The sequence below is a fragment of the Folsomia candida genome, unplaced genomic scaffold (genome assembly GCF_002217175.1).
Source record: "Folsomia candida strain VU population unplaced genomic scaffold, ASM221717v1 Fcan01_Sc019, whole genome shotgun sequence".
Taxonomy (NCBI): Eukaryota; Metazoa; Arthropoda; class Collembola; order Entomobryomorpha; family Isotomidae; genus Folsomia; species Folsomia candida.
The window spans coordinates 2,474,839-2,495,425 of NW_019091211.1; the positions used below are offsets into that span (position 1 = coordinate 2,474,839).

Consider the following 20,587-nt stretch of genomic DNA (forward strand, 5'->3'; position numbering starts at 1 on the left):
GAAATTTTAAAATTGCGTGGTTCAAGTCAATACAACCAATGTTTGTTAAGCCAGTTTGTGCAATGGTTGGAATTTGTCAAACTATTTGAGGTCAAAGGTGAAAAAATGGGTGATTTTTACCAGGCGGGGGAAGTAAACCTCACTCCCATTCACTTCAAATGGAAAATCGTCAATTTTTCAACTTTGACCTCAAATATTTTGACAAATTCCAACGATAGCACAAATTGCTTCAAGAAACATTGGTTGTATTGACTTGGACCACACAATTTTAAAATTTCAACCAAATAGGAGGGTTACACTTCACAGCATCGCATAGTGAGAGAATAGTACTGCTTCATTCATGCATATTAAATAATCCCAAACAAATAGTTTTGCAATGATAAGTAAATTCATTTGCAAACAATAGAGGTACACAGTACACTTTTGTACAGGTGTACTGTACACGTGTAAATTTTTATTTATACCTGTGCAGATGTTCAGAGATGGATGGTCTGAATGGAAAAGACGACCCCCACATGTTTGTTTGTACTTAATTTCCTTGAGGTCACCGTTCTGACAAAGATTCACACTCGAAAAAACAAAACATGGAATATGACATACCTGCATACAAAATACCAAGGTGAGGTAATGACAGTAAACTATTTACCTATATTAAAACTACCTAGTACATACATATTTAGAAATTTTATCGGAATGGGAGCAAATTAAATTTCGTCAGTACATATTTAGATCGGTGTACAACGCATGCTGTGTATCAAAGTATGTAAATGATAGTATGCAAATCATCGTGTGTGTACATAAATGAACGATAATCATCTACTGCGTAAAACATTTCATGTGGCACTATCAAATTTCTTGCCTAGTTCCTTTTTTCAACAAATTTCTTTATTTTAGACTCCGTTTTAATGGAAATTATGATTTCATCATCTCTGAATGTTCCCTGCTCGCCAACAACCCGGGGCGACCACTTCGCTAAATATTGAACGCTTGAGAAATGATCCATTCTTTATTGAGCTAAATTTGGCGTCATTTTGCCTTCACTCTTAAAAAAGTTGGTCACCGATCATTACTGATCGTATTAACTGATCGTTGAAATATAGAAAGGCATGTATTCGATGTCAATATGGTTTTGTATATTTCAATTGTTTAAATTTCGCCACGGTCACGATTTTAGACCTCCAAACTGTCCTGGGCGAAAAATTCCTGTGGGCGTCAAAAAAAATCGTACACGGTTGTACGATAGCTCATTTTTTTCGTGAGGCCTTGCCGCGTGACGCGGCCCGCGTCCAATAAAAAATATTGGAAAGTCGAAAAAAAATTATCCATGGAGTTTTATTTTTGGCCTCTCATTTTGAATCTTTAAAAAAATGCTGACCCTTGACCTGTGCGTGACATTAAAAATCGACGACGCGGAAATTGTCCGTAGATACTTTTGACATTTGTTCCCGAAGTTAGGAATTTTAGAAATTGTGGGATAATATCGAAATAAAAAATATGTCATTGCATCTACAATTTCGTTACATACTGTATGTAGAAGAATAAGCTGCTCTTCGTATTTCTGTAGATGATAAGTCTGATACAGTATCGTAAACGTATTAATGTATATGTAAGTATCTAACAATGCAGGTCTCTCAGCCTATGCTCACCGAATTTGACAAAACGAGTGTCAGTTGATCAGGAAATTAATTAACATGAAATTTGGAAACGCTACTATCAACCAATTATCGGGTTTGTCGTAGATATTTGCATTCGAAGCGGAGAAAACGTGCAATAAAACTGGAACGTGTAGAATTTGTCGACTTTAGGGTAACTTTCCCCTCTTCGGTAATCTCTCTGCCAAACCTAAGCATGGGAGATTATGGCTTTTGCAAATTTCATATTAATTAAATTTGCAATAGATTGACACAATTTGATAAAAATCAGGGAGCATACGCTGGAAGGCCTTCATTGTTAGTTGTAGTCGTGCAACTATTTAATTGAAGGTTTGATTTTCACAGGCGATTAAACTCAACTCTTACCTTGCAGGGTAGGCTTATTGCGTAATTTCAATGTCATTATCATTGCATTTACATATGTACATACACAGATATGTACATAGATATGTATATATATGTACATATGCACACTTCCTACTCCCAGGCATAATTATCTATGTACATACAATTCACTTATTTATATTCATTCCAGCTTACAATATTCATCTCCAACATAGCATTAAGATTAACTTATATAATACAGACCTAACCTAACCTTGTTTTACCACTTTTTTAACGTCGATACATCCATCTGAGAGAGTATTCGCCAGGTCAACCAGTGCATTATTTACCTGGAAGCAACATTACAAAATCCAACATTTGGAACTTTACGTATTTGTAAATATTGTAAACTATAGCAAAAATGAATTTAAAAAGTGTACTGTTTTCAGGTGTTTTAATTTTATTGTGTTTATGCAATTTATCTAATCAAGCATCATTAAGCGACAATTTAACATTAACATACAAACAAAAACAAATTCTGGACGAGGTATGTATAAATAAAATCTCAAAAAGAATTATAAATAAATCCCTTAACATTTCCTTAATAGTTTAGAACCTTGGTTAGCTCAAGACTACCACATGAATACATGAAGAAAGACATTTACTTGGTTCGATGGCTTCGAGGTATGTACATATGTACAGAATAGTTTAATAAAATACATATTTGATGACATTTAAATAATTAAATACTTCATGTTACCGTTTACAGCTCGAAATTTTAACATCCACGACGCAGAACTAATGCTAATTAATGTACGTGTAATGAGGGTATTCATTGTTCTTTCGTATCTTTCGTATCGTAAAATAGAGTACGAAGGAAAAAGAAGGGCTTCGTAAAAATCCTAAGCTTACATATTGTGTACATATATATATATTTAATAACGTGATTTTTGCTGACAAAATCTTACGACGCTTACAAAATCTCGTAACCGTCGTGACTTATTTTACGATGCGAACAATCATATAGTTTAATTTTTTAATACCTATAAGATTCTTTTAAATACAAAGCTTATGGCTGACAGTCTCTTACTAAAAAAAGTTAAGCCATAGGAGAGGGATACACAGGAATAATTAATACCCTCACTGCTTACTTTACAAATGTTCTACATATGTTTGCAATTCATGTTAAAGGTAGTTATTATTTACCACAGAACTTAGAATGGAGGAAGGAAAACGGTATAGACACGATTTTAGACGAGGATTGGAGTGACTTTGAAAAAGATTTTCCGTTCGATATTCAAGGCTGCGATAAGGAAGGGAGACCAGGTAAATTTCTGATTTTATTAAATACATTTCACATAAAGTTAAAATTTAACAATTTATGGATATCTATTCAGTAATTACTGTCCCCGTCGGAGATTGGGATATTAGAAAAGCCGTACTCGCAGGAAAACAAAAACGCACCATGAGATACTTTGACAAACTGTTCGAAGAAATTACCACGTATATTCGAATATCACAGGAGAAAGGAGAAAACGTCAAACAATATGATTTGATTGTAGAAATGTCCAACTATAATCTCATTAATCAGGGCTGCGCTATGTGTAATTAGCCATTTCCCAATTTACATATGTCATACATATTTTGAGTTTTTACATAAGTTAAAAAAATAACAATTTGTACATTTTATGCACTACAGGCATTCCGATCTATCACCACTTTCTCCAAACGTATGCTAATTATTACCCAGGCACTGGACATTCTACTACGCTGGTTAATGGTATGCACATTCAAACGCTACATGCACGTGCACTTTTAGAAATCTTGCGTAGTAAGCCAGGTGTATTGATTTCTCGGTATTAAAGTTGCTACCGGTTGGTATTAAAATTATATCGGTCCATAAAAATTTGCCACAGACCTGGTAAAACTCTAATACTGAGCTGCTACCACACGGTATTACTTACCACTTTCGTACCGTCACATATGGACGCCGCTTGGTACTATTTAAATATTTGGATTTCTAAAAGTGTGCCTTAATTTTTTGGTTTAAATTATGACTTTTGACCCGAGCTGAACTATTTAAATGCGCAGTGCCAAATATATTCCTTACCCTGTGGGAAATCCTTATTCCCTTTCGCTCAAGTCGCGACGAATTTCATATGTACGGAAAGAATACGATTGAGTGGCAAGCCGCCTTGCTCAAGTTTATCGACAAGGCCCAACTGACCAAAGCGTTTGGTGGAGTTAGGAATGAACCCTACACTTCCGACGAGTTGAAGGGCGACGGTGGTCACTTTAAATGTCCAAAATATGTCAACATGAGTTATTTTTTTTGTAACTGACAAGAAATAAAAGTGTCAATATTTACTTTACTAAATAAATATATAAGTATATTAACCAGCAATTATTTCATGATTTGCACACTTACATGGACAGACGTCGGATATGAATGACCGATAAAACCTCAAAATATGAATGAAAAATGACCGTAAAAATCCCCAAAATATGACCATAAAAATGACTTTATTTTTCAAATTTTTGGTTAAACTTTTTGATATATTATCTTGTAATGCTCAATTTTTATCAATTTTACAAGTTCTGGGGTGATTTAATTCATTCCCTATGAATTAAATCACCTTAGGCGAAAGTGAACGTAAATTTCTGAAAATTTCTCACAATGAATAATTGTGAGAAAACTGATTTTTTTGTCATTTTCTGTCGATTTGGTTGCCAAATCTAAGAATTTGGCCAAAAATGATAAAATGAACGAAAAAAACCCGAAATATGATCGGGAATATGAAAATGTCCCAAAACCCGAAAATATGACCAATATGAGAAAATATGCTTTGACCTACGCGACCTACTAGTGACCATAAACATTCTCAGAAAGTTTGGCGACTGTAGGTCAATAAATGGAAAAAGTCATTTTTCATTCATATCCGACGTATGTACATGGACGATTGATAATTATATTGGCGCTTGAAAAATAATAAGCAGATTTAAATATCAATATCTCAACATTGGTAAGTCTCAGGGGGAAATTTTCGCAAATGCGTCACACACTCTCACGTAACAAACTCGGCGAATGTCTAGTTTGGGGAACAAATAAAAATCTTTCGAACTACTTAACGTTAAATTCGATCCGACGTACTTTGATTGATTGATTGATGATTTATTCAAGTGTCTAACAAGTTCACAGGAACAAGCTATGCTCTTCCACAATTGACATATACTATAAACAGCTATATATCTAACTAAATATAACTAAAGCTACATAAACATAAATTCATAAAAGAGTGCTGAAAACAATTCATCTTATTCTTATTACTCCAACACAATTGGAATCCTGTTCTCCTGAATGAAAAACTGCACCCATTTCCGTCTTTCTTGCTTAATCTGCAAGAATTTAGAATAGCAATGGTCAAACATGCTTTTAATAAACAAATCACTTTCACCTGAATTCCTCAAATAGTTACATTCTCCAATCCTTTCATTGCCAAAAACCATTGTTTCATCTTCTCCGTCCCGTCCACGATAAGATCCAGGTCATCCGTTACCCGTTTCTTGTAACTGTGGAATTCTATTTCTAAGGTTTTCAGACCTGGTATAAAAATTATTTAAGCAAGAATTATACCTCAATCGAAACTCATACATATAATTTTGCCCATATTTACATACTTGGAAATAATTCCTTCAAAGTTGAAAGATCCCGAATAACTTCAGACAACTTGTCACAAGGATCTAAAAGAAATAGCTTCAAGTATTTTAATCCAAGCGAGGTACATGCTCGTAGATTGGACCCCAATTCGATAATCTGCGGCTCTAAATTTCTTTGGTCAATTGTTAAACTTTCCAACTTTGGGAATGACATCTTTAATCCAACAATTACTTCGGGGTCATCGATACGGGGCACGTGGAGGTGTTTCACTCCACTAAATAAAATCCTACTCTGCCGACTAATTGTTCGCAGTAATTCTGTTAAATTTTGCTCAATTGTAAAGATGAGCAATCTTTCCAAACATGGCATCCTTTCCGTGTAAATATCCTGCAGTTGATCCCCACAACTAAAGCAATCGAGTACTTCATTTCTAAACTCTTTAAGCCTCTTCATTTTAGGGAGCCGGACATCGATTAGGACCGTACTGCCGGTACCATTGCTCTTAACGTGCAAGAATTCCAGCTGATCTTTTACTTGGTCCAACATCTTCTTTAATCCATTGCAACGGAGGAGTCTTGTTGACCTCCAGCCGAAAGTGATCATCTTAATGGACACATTCCTGCTTAAATCTGGAAATTTATCGCCATGGTAAGTGAAATGAGTCAAGTTTGGGGCAGAATTCAGAACCAGCTGTGTCATCTTGAAAAACCCTGTGTGCACTGTAAGGTCCAATATTTTGATAAAGGTCAACATGGGTCGGATACATAGAGGTGAGGTGCCGTAACTGTTGTCATCAAGGGAATGTCCGAACCCCGTGAATTCGAAGCAGATTTCCAGTCTTTTCAAATTTGGGCAGCAGGTTTTCAATATTTCGTACAATGTTGGGATTAAGTGTTCACTGTAAAAGTTTATCGTCACGTGCTCCAAGAATAGATTGAACTTGTTCGTAACGTGGATTACTCTGGACTCGATGGCACACAATTTCTGCCATGGGGCAACCTGACCTTTTGATATACACTGATATTCCTTTATACATCTTGCAAGTCGTGGTTCCATTTTGACACAGAATAATTGAAGTGGGTTGAAGGAGCAGGGACCTTTCAAACGACCGTCGTCATCATATTCATCCTCTGAAGATGAGTCTCCTCTCGATGGATCGGTGTGAAGAAAAAGCGTTAACTTGGGCTGCGGATGGGAGAGGACGATTTCATTCCATAAGTGGCAAACGAGCCGTACTTTTTTTCCGGAAACAGATCCGTTTTTAAATATTTGTTGAAGAATCTGAAAAAAATGCAGTGTTACAAATCTGGTATCGTCGCGTACATACGTATTGATTTCTCCGTATTAAAATTGCTACCGCTTGGTATTAAAAGAGTCTATTTTAAAATTGTTCTACACTCACCAGTGGATTTTGCAGAGCTTGACGCACTGCGCAATTTTGTCGTTTTGCCATGTTTCCAGTGGATCTTACGATATAAATTTCAAAAATTGGATATTCAATAATACACGCTGGCAAAATTACAAAAATGAATTGAATTGACAAAGTCGTATTGATTGCAACTCGACGAGGAGAATTTGACTCTTAATTAGTATTTGCAAGTTAGGGGCATTATTGCATCATAATCAGCATGATTATGGTTATCAATCATTGACCATTTTGCAATGAAGTAGGATGCTTTGTCTCCTCCTGGTTTGGAGCAGCTTGTCATATGTGCAAGTACATACATGTATTGACTAAATATGTATTTGTGTATAAATATTTTTCATGCATGAGTAAATTGCATGCATGCAGTTTTCTCAATTACTTAATTAGACTAATAATTTGCTTGGCAACTACATATTTCATCTAAAACCAATCTTTGTATATTCTTATTTAGTGTGACGAATCCTTGTTTATTTATGTCTATTTATTTAACCCTTTAACGTATATGATTAACGACAAGAAAATGCATTAAATCGGGGACACTATAAGTATGTTGTGGTCATGGCGCGGGAGAAGAAATTCAGGAGTTTTTAATAAAACTCGAAAAACTGAAAAATCAAAAATTTAACATTGAGTTGTATAGGGAAATATCCAAATTTTTGGGAAGAAAATCTTCAAATTTAGCATTGTGTTGACATAGGAGAAATACCTCAAAATTTCAACAAATTTTAGGTCGCGGAGAGAAAATAGTGAAAATCAATGACTTCCTAGAAACGACAATTGTCTTCCTTCCGCGTCATGACCACGATTTTTCAGGACGACTTTTGTCGTACTCCCGAATTAAACCATTTCTTATAAAACGACAATTGTCGTCGTTACAGTTTAAAGGGTTAAGTAAAACCCGATCTCAAGAGGTATAAAATATGCTAAATATTTGCACCGCATAAAATTTCAAAATCAATTACTTAATCAAGAAAATCTAATTTATTACAAGATGAACCACCATATTTTATACACAATTTAGAATTTTAGGTAGTTAAGTAATATATTGTAGTATTATTACATATGAACAATAGTATTTCCAATGTCTTGATTTCGTAGTCTACGCTTAAGATGGCTCCGACATTTCGACCACATATCCCACCGCCAACTTCGTAAACTCCTTGACCTGTTCGAAACCCACCGCGGTTATGACGTCCGTCACCGTATGCATGCCTGGGTGATACACAGCTTCGGCCGGTCGGGCGGATGGAAACCCGTAATTAAACCAGGAAGCATGATCCGAGCATCCATATCCGCATGAATACCGGGTCCATCTAACGGCCAAGTACTCGTCGACAATTAGGGTCAAAAACGTGCTAAGAGTCGGCTCCACGTAATCGTTTACGATCCGAATTTCATTCCGATTCGGGACAAGATAGCCCGGAACGTCATAATTTACCATTGAAACGACGTTGATATTTCGATCCTTGTAGGAACTCGCAATTTCTCCGGATCCTCGAAGGCCAACTTCTTCAGCGGCGTACCAATGAAATTCCAATGTCCTTTTTGGAATGAAATTCTGCTCCGCGATAACCCGCAAGGTTTCTAGGACAACGACAGAACCGGAGGCGTTGTCGTCGGCACCTGGAGGAATTAAAATTAAATTAGTAAAATTTTGTTAGTGTGACCTTATTAGTTGGCACAGTGCTTAATTTCGTGTAATTTCTCATCAATTCTTACATTACTGTTCAAAAACTGTAAAAATTGTAAAAAAAATGCGAGAAAGCGGGCTAGCGAGTCACTCTTTGTACTATACATAATTATAATGGCGCATCTTGCATTTCCAGCACTTGTGCAAAAAATTGTGTCTGCATAAAAATAATTTTTTGCAGTTTTTTGCACGGCAAACATTAATTTGACATCACACGGTCAAATTTTTGGATGCTACGAAGTACTTCTTATTTTCGCGAAGGACAGATGAACGTTCCCTGATTTATTTACCTGGGGCAGAAAGTGTGGATCCACCCGTATTAATGGAGTCTTGATGTGCGCCTAGAATTACTACTTCGTTCCGAAGTGTCGCATCTGTTCCCGTGATCCGAACAATAATGCTTTTCTGTCCTACCCATGTGTGTTCGAATTCTTCCACAGTGTAGTTTCCCGCGTAGCCGAAAAGGCTGACGTCAACTTGTCTTCGAAGAAATGCCTGTGACTCGATTCCAGTTTGAGAGGTGTAGTAACGAGTATGAAATTGGCTGAAGCTCATGACAAACGTGATCATACGGCTGGTGTCCAGCAGTGAGAAGAGTGCTTCGACAACGGATCGAAAACGGATGGTGGTGGGAATTGCTAAGATTATTAAAAAATAAAAATTTTATGACGTATAAAAACACCATACCTGTTCAAAAAATTTTCCTTCATTCAAAATTAATTTATTTTAAAAATTAGAAAAAATTCTTCATTCAGTTACTCAAAATTTGCAACTAAATAGTTACTCATTATTCGTTTTTCATAAAATAATAATGGATAAAACTATTCATTCATTCCTCATGAATATTAAATGAATAAATTTGCGTTCAATATTCATGCATCCAAAGATTTTGGAAAATTATTCGCTCATCATTTCTAAATTTATTGAACAATGAATGAATAATTAATTTATTCTCAATTGAGCAAATGAGTATGAACAGTTACCCCTAGTTGGTACAGGAATTTTATTGTAAGAGTCTGACAAGCGGTTAATAATTGCACCCTAAAATCAATCTAACTAACCCGCAGTATTAAAATCCTCTTGTTTAACAACTGGGAAATTGTGTCCCGTCACGTCCACAAAGTTAGTTTCTGCTTTAATCAGACCCCAAATTTCGTCCTGGTCCATCCATTCGGCTGGTTTGTCTTCCGCCACTTTAATTAAACGCTTCTCCCCAGAAATTTCTTCTCCATGGGACAAGATTGCTCCGCACAAAAGCAAACTTATCGACGCTCGGAGAAAATGCATCTTAAATATGGACAAGCAAATATTGTTCCAGGACAAGTTCAGTGTCACGGTGAGAGACCCAACTGCTGGCTAATTATGATGGCCCATTGCTTAAATTGCAAATCAATCTGTAATCAGTCAAGATTTGCGTTGATGATAAAATACAATTTGCCAATGCTTCGACCAGGTATTGCCACGCAGCCATTGTGAAATTTAAGAATGATTGATGCTGCATTTAAGATAACAGATTCCAGTCAACGGCAATTTATCCATTATAAGTTTATTTACTAATTGTTAGAGTTGTACGTCCTAATCAAAAGTGCTCAAAAAATACTTCTCCATTCATCTTGAAAATTGAAAAATTCGTTCAGTTATCAAAAACTTTAAACAAATATTTATGTATTCAATCTTAATTCATTCAAAAATTTGAAGAAAAAATTATTCAATCATTTGTCTACTCATTTTCTACGAATTAACATTTTTGGTTCTAATGTATGCCTAAGATATTTAACGAGGCATGTCTGATTTTCTGAAATTTAGATTTTTTGCCGTTTTGTCTAAACCCACCCACAACGTTATAATGTGTAAGGCCAAGGCCTAGAGCATTTCTGTCAGTGGTCGTGAGAGCCGTGGGAACATTGGCATTTTAGGATACGGGTGGGAGGGGATTAGATACTGGGGACACCGAATAACTATAGGGGCATGGTCCTTCTGTCCCCACACTTCCGTGGCCACTGATTTCTTTATGTGTAAATGACCAAATTTGGTGTTCTGGGAATTGTACAACTATTAGCTCTTGACATTTTGCATAATCTCACCCCTGGAATCTTTTGCGATAACAAGTCGAACAACAGAAAACACATACATACAACATACGAGTACGTGTTTACCAATGCGCAATATTTTATGGTGAACATTCCCACAACTTATTGATTAACTTACCGAGATGATATATGCAGTACTTATGTATGTATGTAATTATGAATGATTGCTTTAAATGTGTCATGATTTGATATACACGTGCATATTTACATCTAAAGTTTTTAGTCAAACTAGAAAATTTAATAATGATAGTACCTTTAAATGCGTATGCAGCCTTTTCGTATTCTTTTGTCCGTGATAAAATTACTAAAAGTTCAGGCATGACATTTCGAGACCTTTTCGAAACCACTGTAGTTTCGAAATAATTATTTTAAAACGTTTAGCCACTCGATCAAAGCTCATGAACTTTAGCAAAATTATTTGTACATAATTCAAGCCAATTCAAGTCAACCTTTATTCGAGTGTTAATGGATATCAGTTTACAAAACTGGTTTGAAAACCATGACACTAGAGTTCTCAATGGTCCGGATTGGTCCGGATCAGCCCTGATCCGAAACCGGACCGGGGCCCGAAACCTGTAATCTTAAAGTGTCATGATGACACTTTAAGGCTAAAAATTTATAAAATCTATTCAAGGCTCACACTCACAAATAGAGACGAATGCATTGTTCATGCATGCAACACATGCCTCCACATTCACATTTCAGTATATTTTCGATTGAACACGCAAAAATATACATAGAGATATAGAGATACATAGAGATATTATCGCCATATACATAAAGACCGATAATAGTACTTCGAAGTACTATTATCGGTCTTTATGTATATGGCGATATCAGGATCGTTAACAATTTTGTTACCAAAGATTTAAAAATATAAAATAGTAAACTTCCAAACCGTACGGTGAATGTAATCTACTCCTACTCTTGACCCCTTTAATCCGTCCATCACGAATAATTAGATAGACCGAGCTGGTAAAATTTTTAAGAAAACGGTAAAAAACCTGTTCCAGTTTCACTATTATGTAAAGTATCATTCGTTCGCATTAAATAATTTTATTTCAATCTTTACAACAGTACAATAGATATGAACTGGTCCACGCAGAACTGCCAAGTCACAAGAGACGTTAACCCATCAAAATACTTGTCCCCTCCCATGCTCACCTTTAAAGGTTGGCACGATTTCAAAAATTTCCTCCGCCACTCGACCCTTCCCCCCAACCGATTAAAATTACGAACAAACTCAACCGAACTCACGTAAGGTTTACTTAATATACGCAGCACGAAATGTATTATAACAAAAAAATCCAACAAGGCCATCGCAAAGAACATCAAGATAGCCAACGGCAGTTTGTCCCCGCATATGATAATTGCATAAAGCGACAAAATTTCCACATTAATTATGAAAGAGAGCATCAAAACTGTAATTGGATTCCGTTTAACGTGATTTAGCCAGTTTTTCATAACTTGAGCAACCCTGTATTGTTCCAAGTTTGTTCTACTCCAGACAAATATATCCAACTTTGCTTGCCTGTAAATTTGAATTCAAATTGAAATTCGTCCTTGAAAAATTATACAAGTCAATTATTTAAAAAATACCTTTCAAGCTCATTTACCCACAATTCCATGACGAGTGAGGGGTACACCATGGCCAATGGGAACACAATTATGATAAGGGATCCAACCAAGTACAATACATGGCCAAGCATTAATCCGTTAACGAGTCGACCTGGCCAAGACACACTTTGGTCCATCCAACCGTTTGGGCAAGAATAGAACAAAACGCTTCCCACAGATGGAGGAGCACATGGGACAAAGACACCGCTTGCAAACATGACAAATGGTGCGCCAGGGATGGTTAATTTCGCCAAGTTTATACATACCAGGATTGCCAAATTCACGTAATTTGTGGCACCTGGAATTCAGATTTAAAATTTAGTGTGGGACAACTATACATATTTATGTACATGACTTACAAGGTAGTATAATTAATTATTATTATTAAAAATTAAACCTATATATACATCTCAAATTTTTAACTTGGTTGAGCAAATTTTGTTCCAATCCACTAAGATAGAATACTGATTAGGAACATACAGTGTCGGACAGATGTCTACGTCCACATAGTCGCGTCAATTTCATTTTCAAATTGTCACTGAACTACTGAACCAATTTTCATCATTGATATATCAAATTCTCACAAATTTAACGTAATTTCATAGCACATTATTAGTTTTCCGCTAAAAAATTTATTTTAGGCCAGAGATGTATTTTAATTCAAAATGAAAACAATTGGATGGACAAAAATCAACGTCCAGTCAGAGAAAACATACAAAAAAAACTGTAATTTATAAGGAATGTTATAACAATTAATTTTTAATATTTGGTTGGGCCTCCGTTCGCTTTAAGGACGGCTTCAAGGCGTCGAGTCATAGAGTTTACCAAATTCTTGGTCACATCTTCAGAAATGGTTTCCCAAACTTCACGAATTCTGGATTTTAGGCCCGGAATTCCTGAAAAAGATTTTTTTCTTATTTCTCTTTCAATGTGGTCCCACAGATGCTCAATGGGATTCAAGTCTGGAGATTGGGGAGGCCATTCTAGCTTCGGAATTTTTTTTTCTTGAAGTATTCCATGGTGGACGTGGCAGAGTGTTTCGGATCGTTGTCTTGTTGGAAGGCAAATCGTCGTCCAAGTCCAAGTTTTCGAACAGATTCCTGGATATTACGGTCAAGTATTCCCTGGTACTTGTATTGGTCCATAATTCCGTCAACAAATTCCATTTTTCCTGCCCCACTTGAAGCCATGCATCCCCACACCATTACCGACCCGCCGCCGTGCTTAACTGTGGGGTTGAGATTTTTTGGATTCAAAGCTTCTTTTGGATATCTCCACACTCTACGACGCCCATCTGACCCAAAGACATTGAACTTTGACTCGTCAGTCCATAAAATATGTCCCAGAATGTTTGTGGCTTGGAAATGTGGTCTCTGGCAAACTTCACTCGTTTGGTTGCATTCCTCGGTACAATAAGAGGCTTCCGGACTGCTCTGTGGGATTTCAAATTTCCCTTATTCAGTGTTCTTTGGATGGTCATAGGACTAACCTGTTTGCCGAACATCTCCTTGATCTCGGTAGATAGCTTTGGAGCACTAAGTGAGGGTGTAACGTTGACTTTGTTGAGCACGTGGCGTACTTCTCGGTGAGCCAAAATCGGTTTTCGACCACTTCTGACCTTGTTTTGGACTGAACCATTAGCTCTAAAGTTCTTAATGATTGTCTGGATGGTTGTCCTTGCTAATTTATACTTGGTCCATATTTGTCTCTGCGACAGCCCCCTTTTTGTCCACCCTTCCAGTCCTGAATGACAAGATCTCGAATAGCGATAGGAATTTCCTTGCGTGTCGACGCCATCATATTTTTCTGGAAGAAAATTATTTAAAAATTAATGCGGCATATGTTATTGATAGATTTATTAAGTTACCTGATTTTATAAATTGGAGAGATTTTTGTTGTTGACAATTAAAGTGAAGTGGACGTAGACTTTTGTCCGCTCAAATTTCATCCTCTCTCGCTCTGCACTATGATTCTCAGTTTTCCCAGAATTTTCAGAAATAACTCATATGTTTTATGAAATTACGTTAAATTTGTGAGAATTTGATATATCAATGATGAAAATTGGTTCAGCAGTTCAGTGACAATTTGAAAATGAAATTGACGCGACTATGTGGACGTAGACATCTGTCCGACACTGTAAAGGGTGTAAATTTAATCCGGTAACCTTTTTCACTGCAAAGAAAATGCTTGTTTTTCGAAACTGCAGATATTAGAAAACCTAATTTTCCTCAGAAGTTACCTTACTATTTAGTCTTTTCACCACGTACTTCGATCATGCCCTGAAGGTTATGCTTCATGCACTGTGCAAGATGATTTTCGTCGTGCTCAAAACCCACTAGATACCATAACTGCATACCCTAATTTCAGGACCCCTATCAACGATTGGTTTAATTTCGTTGCTGTTCTGTATGTTCAATTTTGTCAGTGTAATTTAGGATACAACTCAATTTGCGAGTTATTGGTCCAGAGGATATGGCGAAAAAATTTCTGAGGCAGTCAAATTCCCATTATTTCAAAGCTTTCATATCAATGAAACATGGCCGTCACTATTTTCGGGGGACAGATGATTTTAATTGGTTAGATTATAAGTTCGGTCAACACATAATGCTGATCCGACGGTAGTTTTCACCACAATGGGCTATTTGTGCACGATTTTAATTTAATCCATTTTACGCTGTTTAATCTGTTCCGCTCCATTATTCCACTATTTGGACAAAAACTTCAAGTTAACTAAGGAAATTTGAGTATAGTCATTGATTTTCTGGTAGGTAGGACCCTTTTGGATTGCTCGGGTCATTTTTCATCCTTAAAAAAAATTTTTTCCCGCATTTCCACGAACTTTTTCCGGCACATCCGAATTTTGGATGATTTTCATTATTCGTTTGATTTTCCCGCTTCTAAGACCTGCATCTCAATTTTATGGTGTTTTTTATTAACACCTATGTTCACTCCACCCATGGTAAAAATTTCAAAGAAAAACATTAGCGGGATCAATAATTATGACTGATTTTGTCTCGAGCGGGGATCTAAAAATCCATGTTACCGGATTAAAATTACACCCTTTATATACATTACAACATAAAAAACGACGATTTTTAGACTGTCCATCCACCCCTTTCCTTTCAACACGATTAAGTCGACGCAAAATTACCACGTAATATATGTAGTTCTGGTAGCACAATTACAAGAAATAACTAAGACAATACCAGGACGAAATCACTTGGACGTCAGCATACTTTGTAAGGTTTTGAGCAGAAGTTTTTCTCACCAACTACTGATATAATTAATTAAATATGTATATGGTCAAAAAGTCAAAAGCTTTTTACTTTTTACTTTACTTTTTTTTAGTACCTTGAATAAATTTTTATCTCAAATTTTTATCTGTGTGCTTCCTTCCATTTATTTTTAAATCTTAAAAGTTATTTGACAACCTCCGATATACAAATAGGACAAGTTGGACCTAGATTTAAGCCCTGATCGAAACCCTCCCCATAAACATTTTATCTTTGGCCCATGTATGGCCCATGCAAGTGGGTGAAGTCTGGCCTAGAACCCGATTTGACCTCAGGGAAAGCTATGTGCCAGAGATGTCGGCCAGAGATGGGCCGCACTTAGCCTAACACAGGGCCAAGGAATAGCCAGAGATTGACCATCTATGGTTCGCGACTGGTCCAACTTTGGCCCATATCAACCGCCGAAGTAATCCCAGAAGTGACCCATACTTCGGCCTGGGGGTTCGCTTCATATGCCATATGTCAGCCAGAGATGTGCCAATCGAATGCCAGAGAAATATATACTATATATATCCTTCATATATGTTTTTATTTCTTATTGAATTAAATTAAGCGTCAGCTACATACAAAAATTATGAATAACATTTAACAAAATTAATTAGATACACTAAAAGAACATAAATTAAAGTAGCGCGACACACACAAATGTGTCCAATTCTAAATGAGGAATCATATAACATTTTGACTTTACACAACTATTTTTAAATTGTATCTTGTTTGTGTCAATATCTGCACATAAGTACATGTGTACGTTCTGACTTTGACAGGGATGATCATACAAGCTTTTAACTGTTTTAAATTTAAACCCCTCACATATATCATTATTAATATAATTAATTAATACACACTCACCACTATTCAAGAGGACCACATTGTTCCCTTTCTTGCAAGTAACGACGGAACCAGATTTTAAACTAAACCCAAGACCTTTATAAATTACTGGGATTTTACTTTTGTGATTATTTTGCCTCTCGTGAATTCTATTAATCATTTGCTGCATTGGATGACGCTTGGACCGTAATGTTCGTTTAATATATTGCATCTCATTCTCAAATGGAAATGCACTTATATTGTCTAATTTTCCAAATTTAGTTAGAGATGCCACTTTACTTGAGAGGACAGCAACTTCAGTCTTGAGATCCACCAAAAGTTTTATCACGGTCTCTTGAAACACTGTAGAATTTATTTTTACGTTAATTGACAACTAAATATGTACATAAAGCATGCCAATTTATTATTTAACTACCTTTGTCAGACTCTGAAGGAAGGGTTTGAATTAAAATTGGAGTAGACAAATCAGGTGCATTTTGAGAGTTATTATCACCATTTTGTGTAAAACCTTCTCTCTGGTCATCCACCAAAATCACTGGTTCCTGTAAATTGTTTGAAGTGGTAGGGCTGACAGGACTGAGTTCCAAATCTTGATTAAAATCTATCGGGACAATAAAATTAGCACAACCATAATTATGACATAAGGCTGCAATTAAATTACCTAGCGGTGGAGCAGTTAATGAAGAAACGGACAGATCAGTGGATATTATATTATTTGTTTTCTTAACTCCGACCGTTTCGTTGACCTCGTCTTTGTCGCTGGACAGCGAACCACTTTGACTCTCGCCTCCACTAATTACTTTGGCCTGGTCGACATTGAAGTTTGCTAACTCGTATTCATCTGTAAATTTTTCAATATTTATTACATTAGAAATCCAGAACACAAATAATAAACAGAATGTAATGTAATTTGAACTCACCACTACCGAAGGACCGGAATAATTTGATTCCTAGTTTCTTCCACGTTTTCTTAGGAATGCTATCAGGATTCTTAATTAAATCTAATAGTTGTGTCCCTCTTGGCCACCTGCACATCAAGTTTCCTTCTTCTTCAATGATCCATTTAGAGGGGACGGCAGCAAAAGAATTTTCTTTTAGAAATTGCACAACACAAAATTTTTTCGAAATACTAATGGCCATGGTGCGAGAAATAATGACTGACGGAGTCAAAATAATGTTGTCCGTTGACAAAAAGATGAAATAATGCTCAGATGTTTCCCCAAAGTGGGCCGGATAATAACTGCCGCAATGTTGCCAGACTTTGGGATGCAAACTATGGGGCGACTCTGGCCCACAGATGAATTTCTTACTTTGGGGAAAGTTTGGACAGAATGCTTTGGGCCAGACTCACTATTTAGGACTCAAGCCAGACTTGGATATTCATGTATGGGCCAAGGGTGGACCAGAGAATGAGTGTCGGACTACGGGAATATGTATATGGGCCAGATTTGGCCTGACTAATATTGCCAAAGTCAGTTTGTCGCCGAGGTTTGCCAGACTTCCCTGACTAATTCCAGCTATGGCCCATAGTTCAATGTTTATGGGGCTAGTTATATATATTGTGAGGTGGGGTGGAAATCAAAGAAGATGTAAAATCTTCTGAAATACTGCGCAGTATTTCACCAATTTCATATGTACGATAAATTATGTGTTAAGCAACGTAGCGAAAACAATATAAATAAGGTTTTTTTAACCTAATAAATAATTTGTTTAAGTAAGTTGCGAATCGGATTCGAATCCGGATTCGAATCCCGCTGCTCGAGATTCGGATCTGCTCGAATCCGGATTCGAACGAATCCGAATCCGGGCAAAATCGGATTCGGAGCACTAATATGGACACTCCTTGTTCTCAGATGTGTACTTAAACTTACACAAAATAATTGGATTATTAAGATCGAAAACAAGTGCAAAGTCCCAAATTACCCATTGTCAGGCATCTTTTCTCCATCCAAAACGAATTTTCGAGCAATTGCTTCATCTCATTTTTCCGAAAGTAGCACGTAATTTGGAATACACCAAGAATGTTGACCGATATGAAGAAGCATATTTGGACTAAATCCTCCCAAACTTGACGAGATTGTCCATAGAAATTTTTATAAAACCAAAAATTAAACGCCGAAACGTAAAATTGATATGCCGAGAAGGACAAGTAGTAACTTATTTTCTGGCGGAAGTTTTGAGGGAGGGCGAACTGGCCCTCGGTTGATCCCGATCGGATTGGAATGCCACAAGAATTAAGGGACCATGTTGCAAGCAAGGCCATTCCTGGTACGTAGGACTTATCGATACCAGGAAATTTGAGGCGTGTAAAAAGCCTCGCTAGTTTGGAAAATATAAAACTTTGAAGAGATTTCATGTAGAAATTTGTACGTAGATAGGTATAAATACTATAAATGCACTTTTTCATGTAGCGTGTCCTCTTGGGTTTATTCTGTATTTTATATATGCGCGTGGGTTCAGGTAAATCAATGTTGATTGATGTTTTAGGTGCGTATGTAGTTATAAATTAATGAGATAATTACAAAATCCAACCATGTTCCAATAATTTAACTAAAGAATGTTCGGGAACTAATGGCACAAAGCTTGCGAAAATTGAAAAGTCAACATTTCCCAGAGCTGGATGTCAAATCTTTTGGAATTATTTGAATCAATCCATAAATGTTGAATAATGAACATAAGGAAATCATTTAAAATTTACTAAAATATTGGTTGCTTTACAGGAATACTTTCCGCATTGTGCCAACGATTCTGGTACATTCTTTATGTATATATGTAGGTGCGTAGGTACTTATTATGGAATAATTGCACCCAAGTGGCTTGATTTATAAAAGAACCATTTTCAGGCCCTCTAAGAGAAAATTAGATTTAATTAAGTAATTTAATTTGGTATTCAAATTCACTTTCTGTAAGTTCAGATTGACTTTTGACATACTGTTCAACCATTTATTTCAATTTTGAGGTATTACATATTGTATTATTTGCGCACTTCCGGACATGAAATTGTAAATGTCTTGGCCATAAACCGTTGCATGCAATTGCAAATAATTACCTTAGTTCAAATATGTATGCAAATTATGGTAAAAACAGGAGAAAAGCTAATTATGTAATTATATTTCGCCCTCCGTCACCTGCAAAAATAGTTTTAATTCACGCTTGCACAGTGAGGCCAGGTGAGTCTGTAAAGAACTTGTAATGTTTGCGTAACGTTAAGTTTCTATAAATTTCGACCATCCAAACGCGATTTTGTTTGTCCCGATATAAATGTGTAGTTGTCTTATATTTTAGACAGGAATGAATAATGTATACTTATGAACAATGGAACCTTTTTTCAAACTACACCAGGATTTGCTAACGAGTTATATAAAAAAAGCCAAAAAGTAGGAATGACAGGACACTTATTTTTGTGCCAAATGGCCCCTTTAAAGAAAAATACTTGCGGCGAAGTTCAATTTTCGAGTTAGTTTTCTCTCGCTTTTTTCGCCACGAGGCGAACAACGAGGCGGGCACGTGACCTTGCGCACCCCAATATTTTTCTTCAAAGGGGCCATTCAACGAAAATGAATCGAGAAGTAAATGCACATCGTTGTGTTTATAATTTTATTTTCGGTGTATTGTACTAATTTTCATTTGCAAGTGATGTACAGAAGTAATAAACAAGCCCCCAAAAAGGGAAATCTTAGTGAGGCTTGATGCAACTATCAATATTAAATAAATTATTCGGAACCGCATTTGCAACACCGCTCTCAATATTATTTTATAAAACTGAAGATAGTGAAGATAGTGTTGAGAGCGGCGATGCAAATGCGGTTCCGAATAATTTATTTAATATTGATAGTTGCATCAAGCCTCACTAAGATTTCCCTTTTTGGGGGCTTGTTTATTTAATACTTGTAATTGAGTTATCTTTAGATGTTGTTGCCAATGGGATTTAAGTTTTTACACCTGCATAATTTTTATGCAGGTGTAAAAATTTTTAGTTTTCAAACTAGATTATCTATGTCATTTA

General features: G+C 36.2%; 4 protein-coding genes across 6 annotated transcripts; 1 reads left to right on the forward strand and 3 right to left on the reverse strand.

The window, feature by feature from the left end:
- Window positions 1-1,499: 1,499 nt before the first annotated feature.
- LOC110857768 (SEC14-like protein 2) lies at window positions 1,500-4,373 on the forward strand. 2 transcript variants are annotated; one of them, XM_022106378.2, is made up of 7 exons: window positions 1,500-2,523; window positions 2,585-2,660; window positions 2,746-2,789; window positions 3,188-3,302; window positions 3,374-3,580; window positions 3,676-3,756; window positions 4,068-4,373. In XM_022106378.2, the coding sequence occupies exons 1-7, from the start codon at window positions 2,398-2,400 to the stop codon at window positions 4,316-4,318; spliced, it is 900 nt and encodes a 299-aa protein (XP_021962070.1). In that variant the 5' UTR covers window positions 1,500-2,397; the 3' UTR covers window positions 4,319-4,373. The 2 variants fall into 2 exon arrangements, with proteins under 2 accessions (XP_021962070.1, XP_035714226.1); XM_035858333.1 differs by having other exon boundaries at window positions 2,473-2,523; window positions 2,590-2,660.
- Window positions 4,374-5,124: 751 nt separating this feature from the next.
- Window positions 5,125-7,203, reverse strand: LOC110857707. The gene is made up of 4 exons (XM_022106319.2): window positions 7,037-7,203; window positions 5,655-6,915; window positions 5,432-5,577; window positions 5,125-5,372 (listed from the first exon to the last, which is right to left on the reverse strand). The coding sequence occupies exons 1-3, from the start codon at window positions 7,085-7,087 to the stop codon at window positions 5,441-5,443; spliced, it is 1,449 nt and encodes a 482-aa protein (XP_021962011.2). The 5' UTR covers window positions 7,088-7,203; the 3' UTR covers window positions 5,125-5,372; window positions 5,432-5,440.
- An 815-nt stretch (window positions 7,204-8,018) lies between these two features.
- Window positions 8,019-10,092, reverse strand: LOC110857609 (leucine aminopeptidase 1). Its single transcript, XM_022106208.2, has 3 exons — window positions 9,812-10,092; window positions 9,041-9,388; window positions 8,019-8,683 (listed from the first exon to the last, which is right to left on the reverse strand). Exons 1-3 carry the CDS (start codon window positions 10,035-10,037, stop codon window positions 8,166-8,168), a joined length of 1,092 nt encoding a protein of 363 aa, XP_021961900.1. The 5' UTR covers window positions 10,038-10,092; the 3' UTR covers window positions 8,019-8,165.
- Window positions 10,093-16,260: 6,168 nt separating this feature from the next.
- LOC110857488 lies at window positions 16,261-18,116 on the reverse strand. Of its 2 annotated transcripts, XM_035857975.1 has the most exons (4): window positions 17,502-18,116; window positions 17,243-17,422; window positions 16,997-17,182; window positions 16,261-16,923 (listed from the first exon to the last, which is right to left on the reverse strand). In XM_035857975.1, the coding sequence occupies exons 1-4, from the start codon at window positions 17,719-17,721 to the stop codon at window positions 16,373-16,375; spliced, it is 1,137 nt and encodes a 378-aa protein (XP_035713868.1). In that variant the 5' UTR covers window positions 17,722-18,116; the 3' UTR covers window positions 16,261-16,372. The 2 variants fall into 2 exon arrangements, with proteins under 2 accessions (XP_035713868.1, XP_035713867.1); XM_035857974.1 differs by having other exon boundaries at window positions 16,997-17,422.
- Between the last annotated feature and the right edge of the window lie 2,471 nt (window positions 18,117-20,587).

Bases quoted from the DNA above. Each gene is read 5' to 3' on its own strand.
- LOC110857609 (XM_022106208.2), bottom strand. From the start codon at position 10,037: ATGCATTTTCTCCGAGCGTCGATAAGTTTGCTTTTGTGCGGAGCAATC. The intron at 9,389-9,811 runs GTTAGTTAGATT...TAATAATCTTAG, and splicing joins AGAGGATTTTAATACTGCGG to CAATTCCCACCACCATCCGT. The intron at 8,684-9,040 runs GTAAATAAATCA...TAATTCCTCCAG, and splicing joins ATCCACACTTTCTGCCCCAG to GTGCCGACGACAACGCCTCC.
- LOC110857707 (XM_022106319.2), bottom strand. From the start codon at position 7,087: ATGGCAAAACGACAAAATTGCGCAGTGCGTCAAGCTCTGCAAAATCCA. The intron at 6,916-7,036 runs GTGAGTGTAGAA...CATTTTTTTCAG, and splicing joins AAGCTCTGCAAAATCCACTG to ATTCTTCAACAAATATTTAA. The intron at 5,578-5,654 runs GTATGTAAATAT...TTTTTATACCAG, and splicing joins TTTGAAGGAATTATTTCCAA to GTCTGAAAACCTTAGAAATA.
- LOC110857768 (XM_022106378.2), top strand. From the start codon at position 2,398: ATGAATTTAAAAAGTGTACTGTTTTCAGGTGTTTTAATTTTATTGTGT. The intron at 2,524-2,584 runs GTATGTATAAAT...TTTCCTTAATAG, and splicing joins AAAAACAAATTCTGGACGAG to TTTAGAACCTTGGTTAGCTC. The intron at 3,303-3,373 runs GTAAATTTCTGA...ATATCTATTCAG, and splicing joins CGATAAGGAAGGGAGACCAG to TAATTACTGTCCCCGTCGGA.
- LOC110857488 (XM_035857974.1), bottom strand. From the start codon at position 17,721: ATGGCCATTAGTATTTCGAAAAAATTTTGTGTTGTGCAATTTCTAAAA. The intron at 17,423-17,501 runs GTGAGTTCAAAT...AAAAATTTACAG, and splicing joins ATTCCGGTCCTTCGGTAGTG to ATGAATACGAGTTAGCAAAC. The intron at 16,924-16,996 runs GTAGTTAAATAA...TAAATTCTACAG, and splicing joins TCCTTCAGAGTCTGACAAAG to TGTTTCAAGAGACCGTGATA.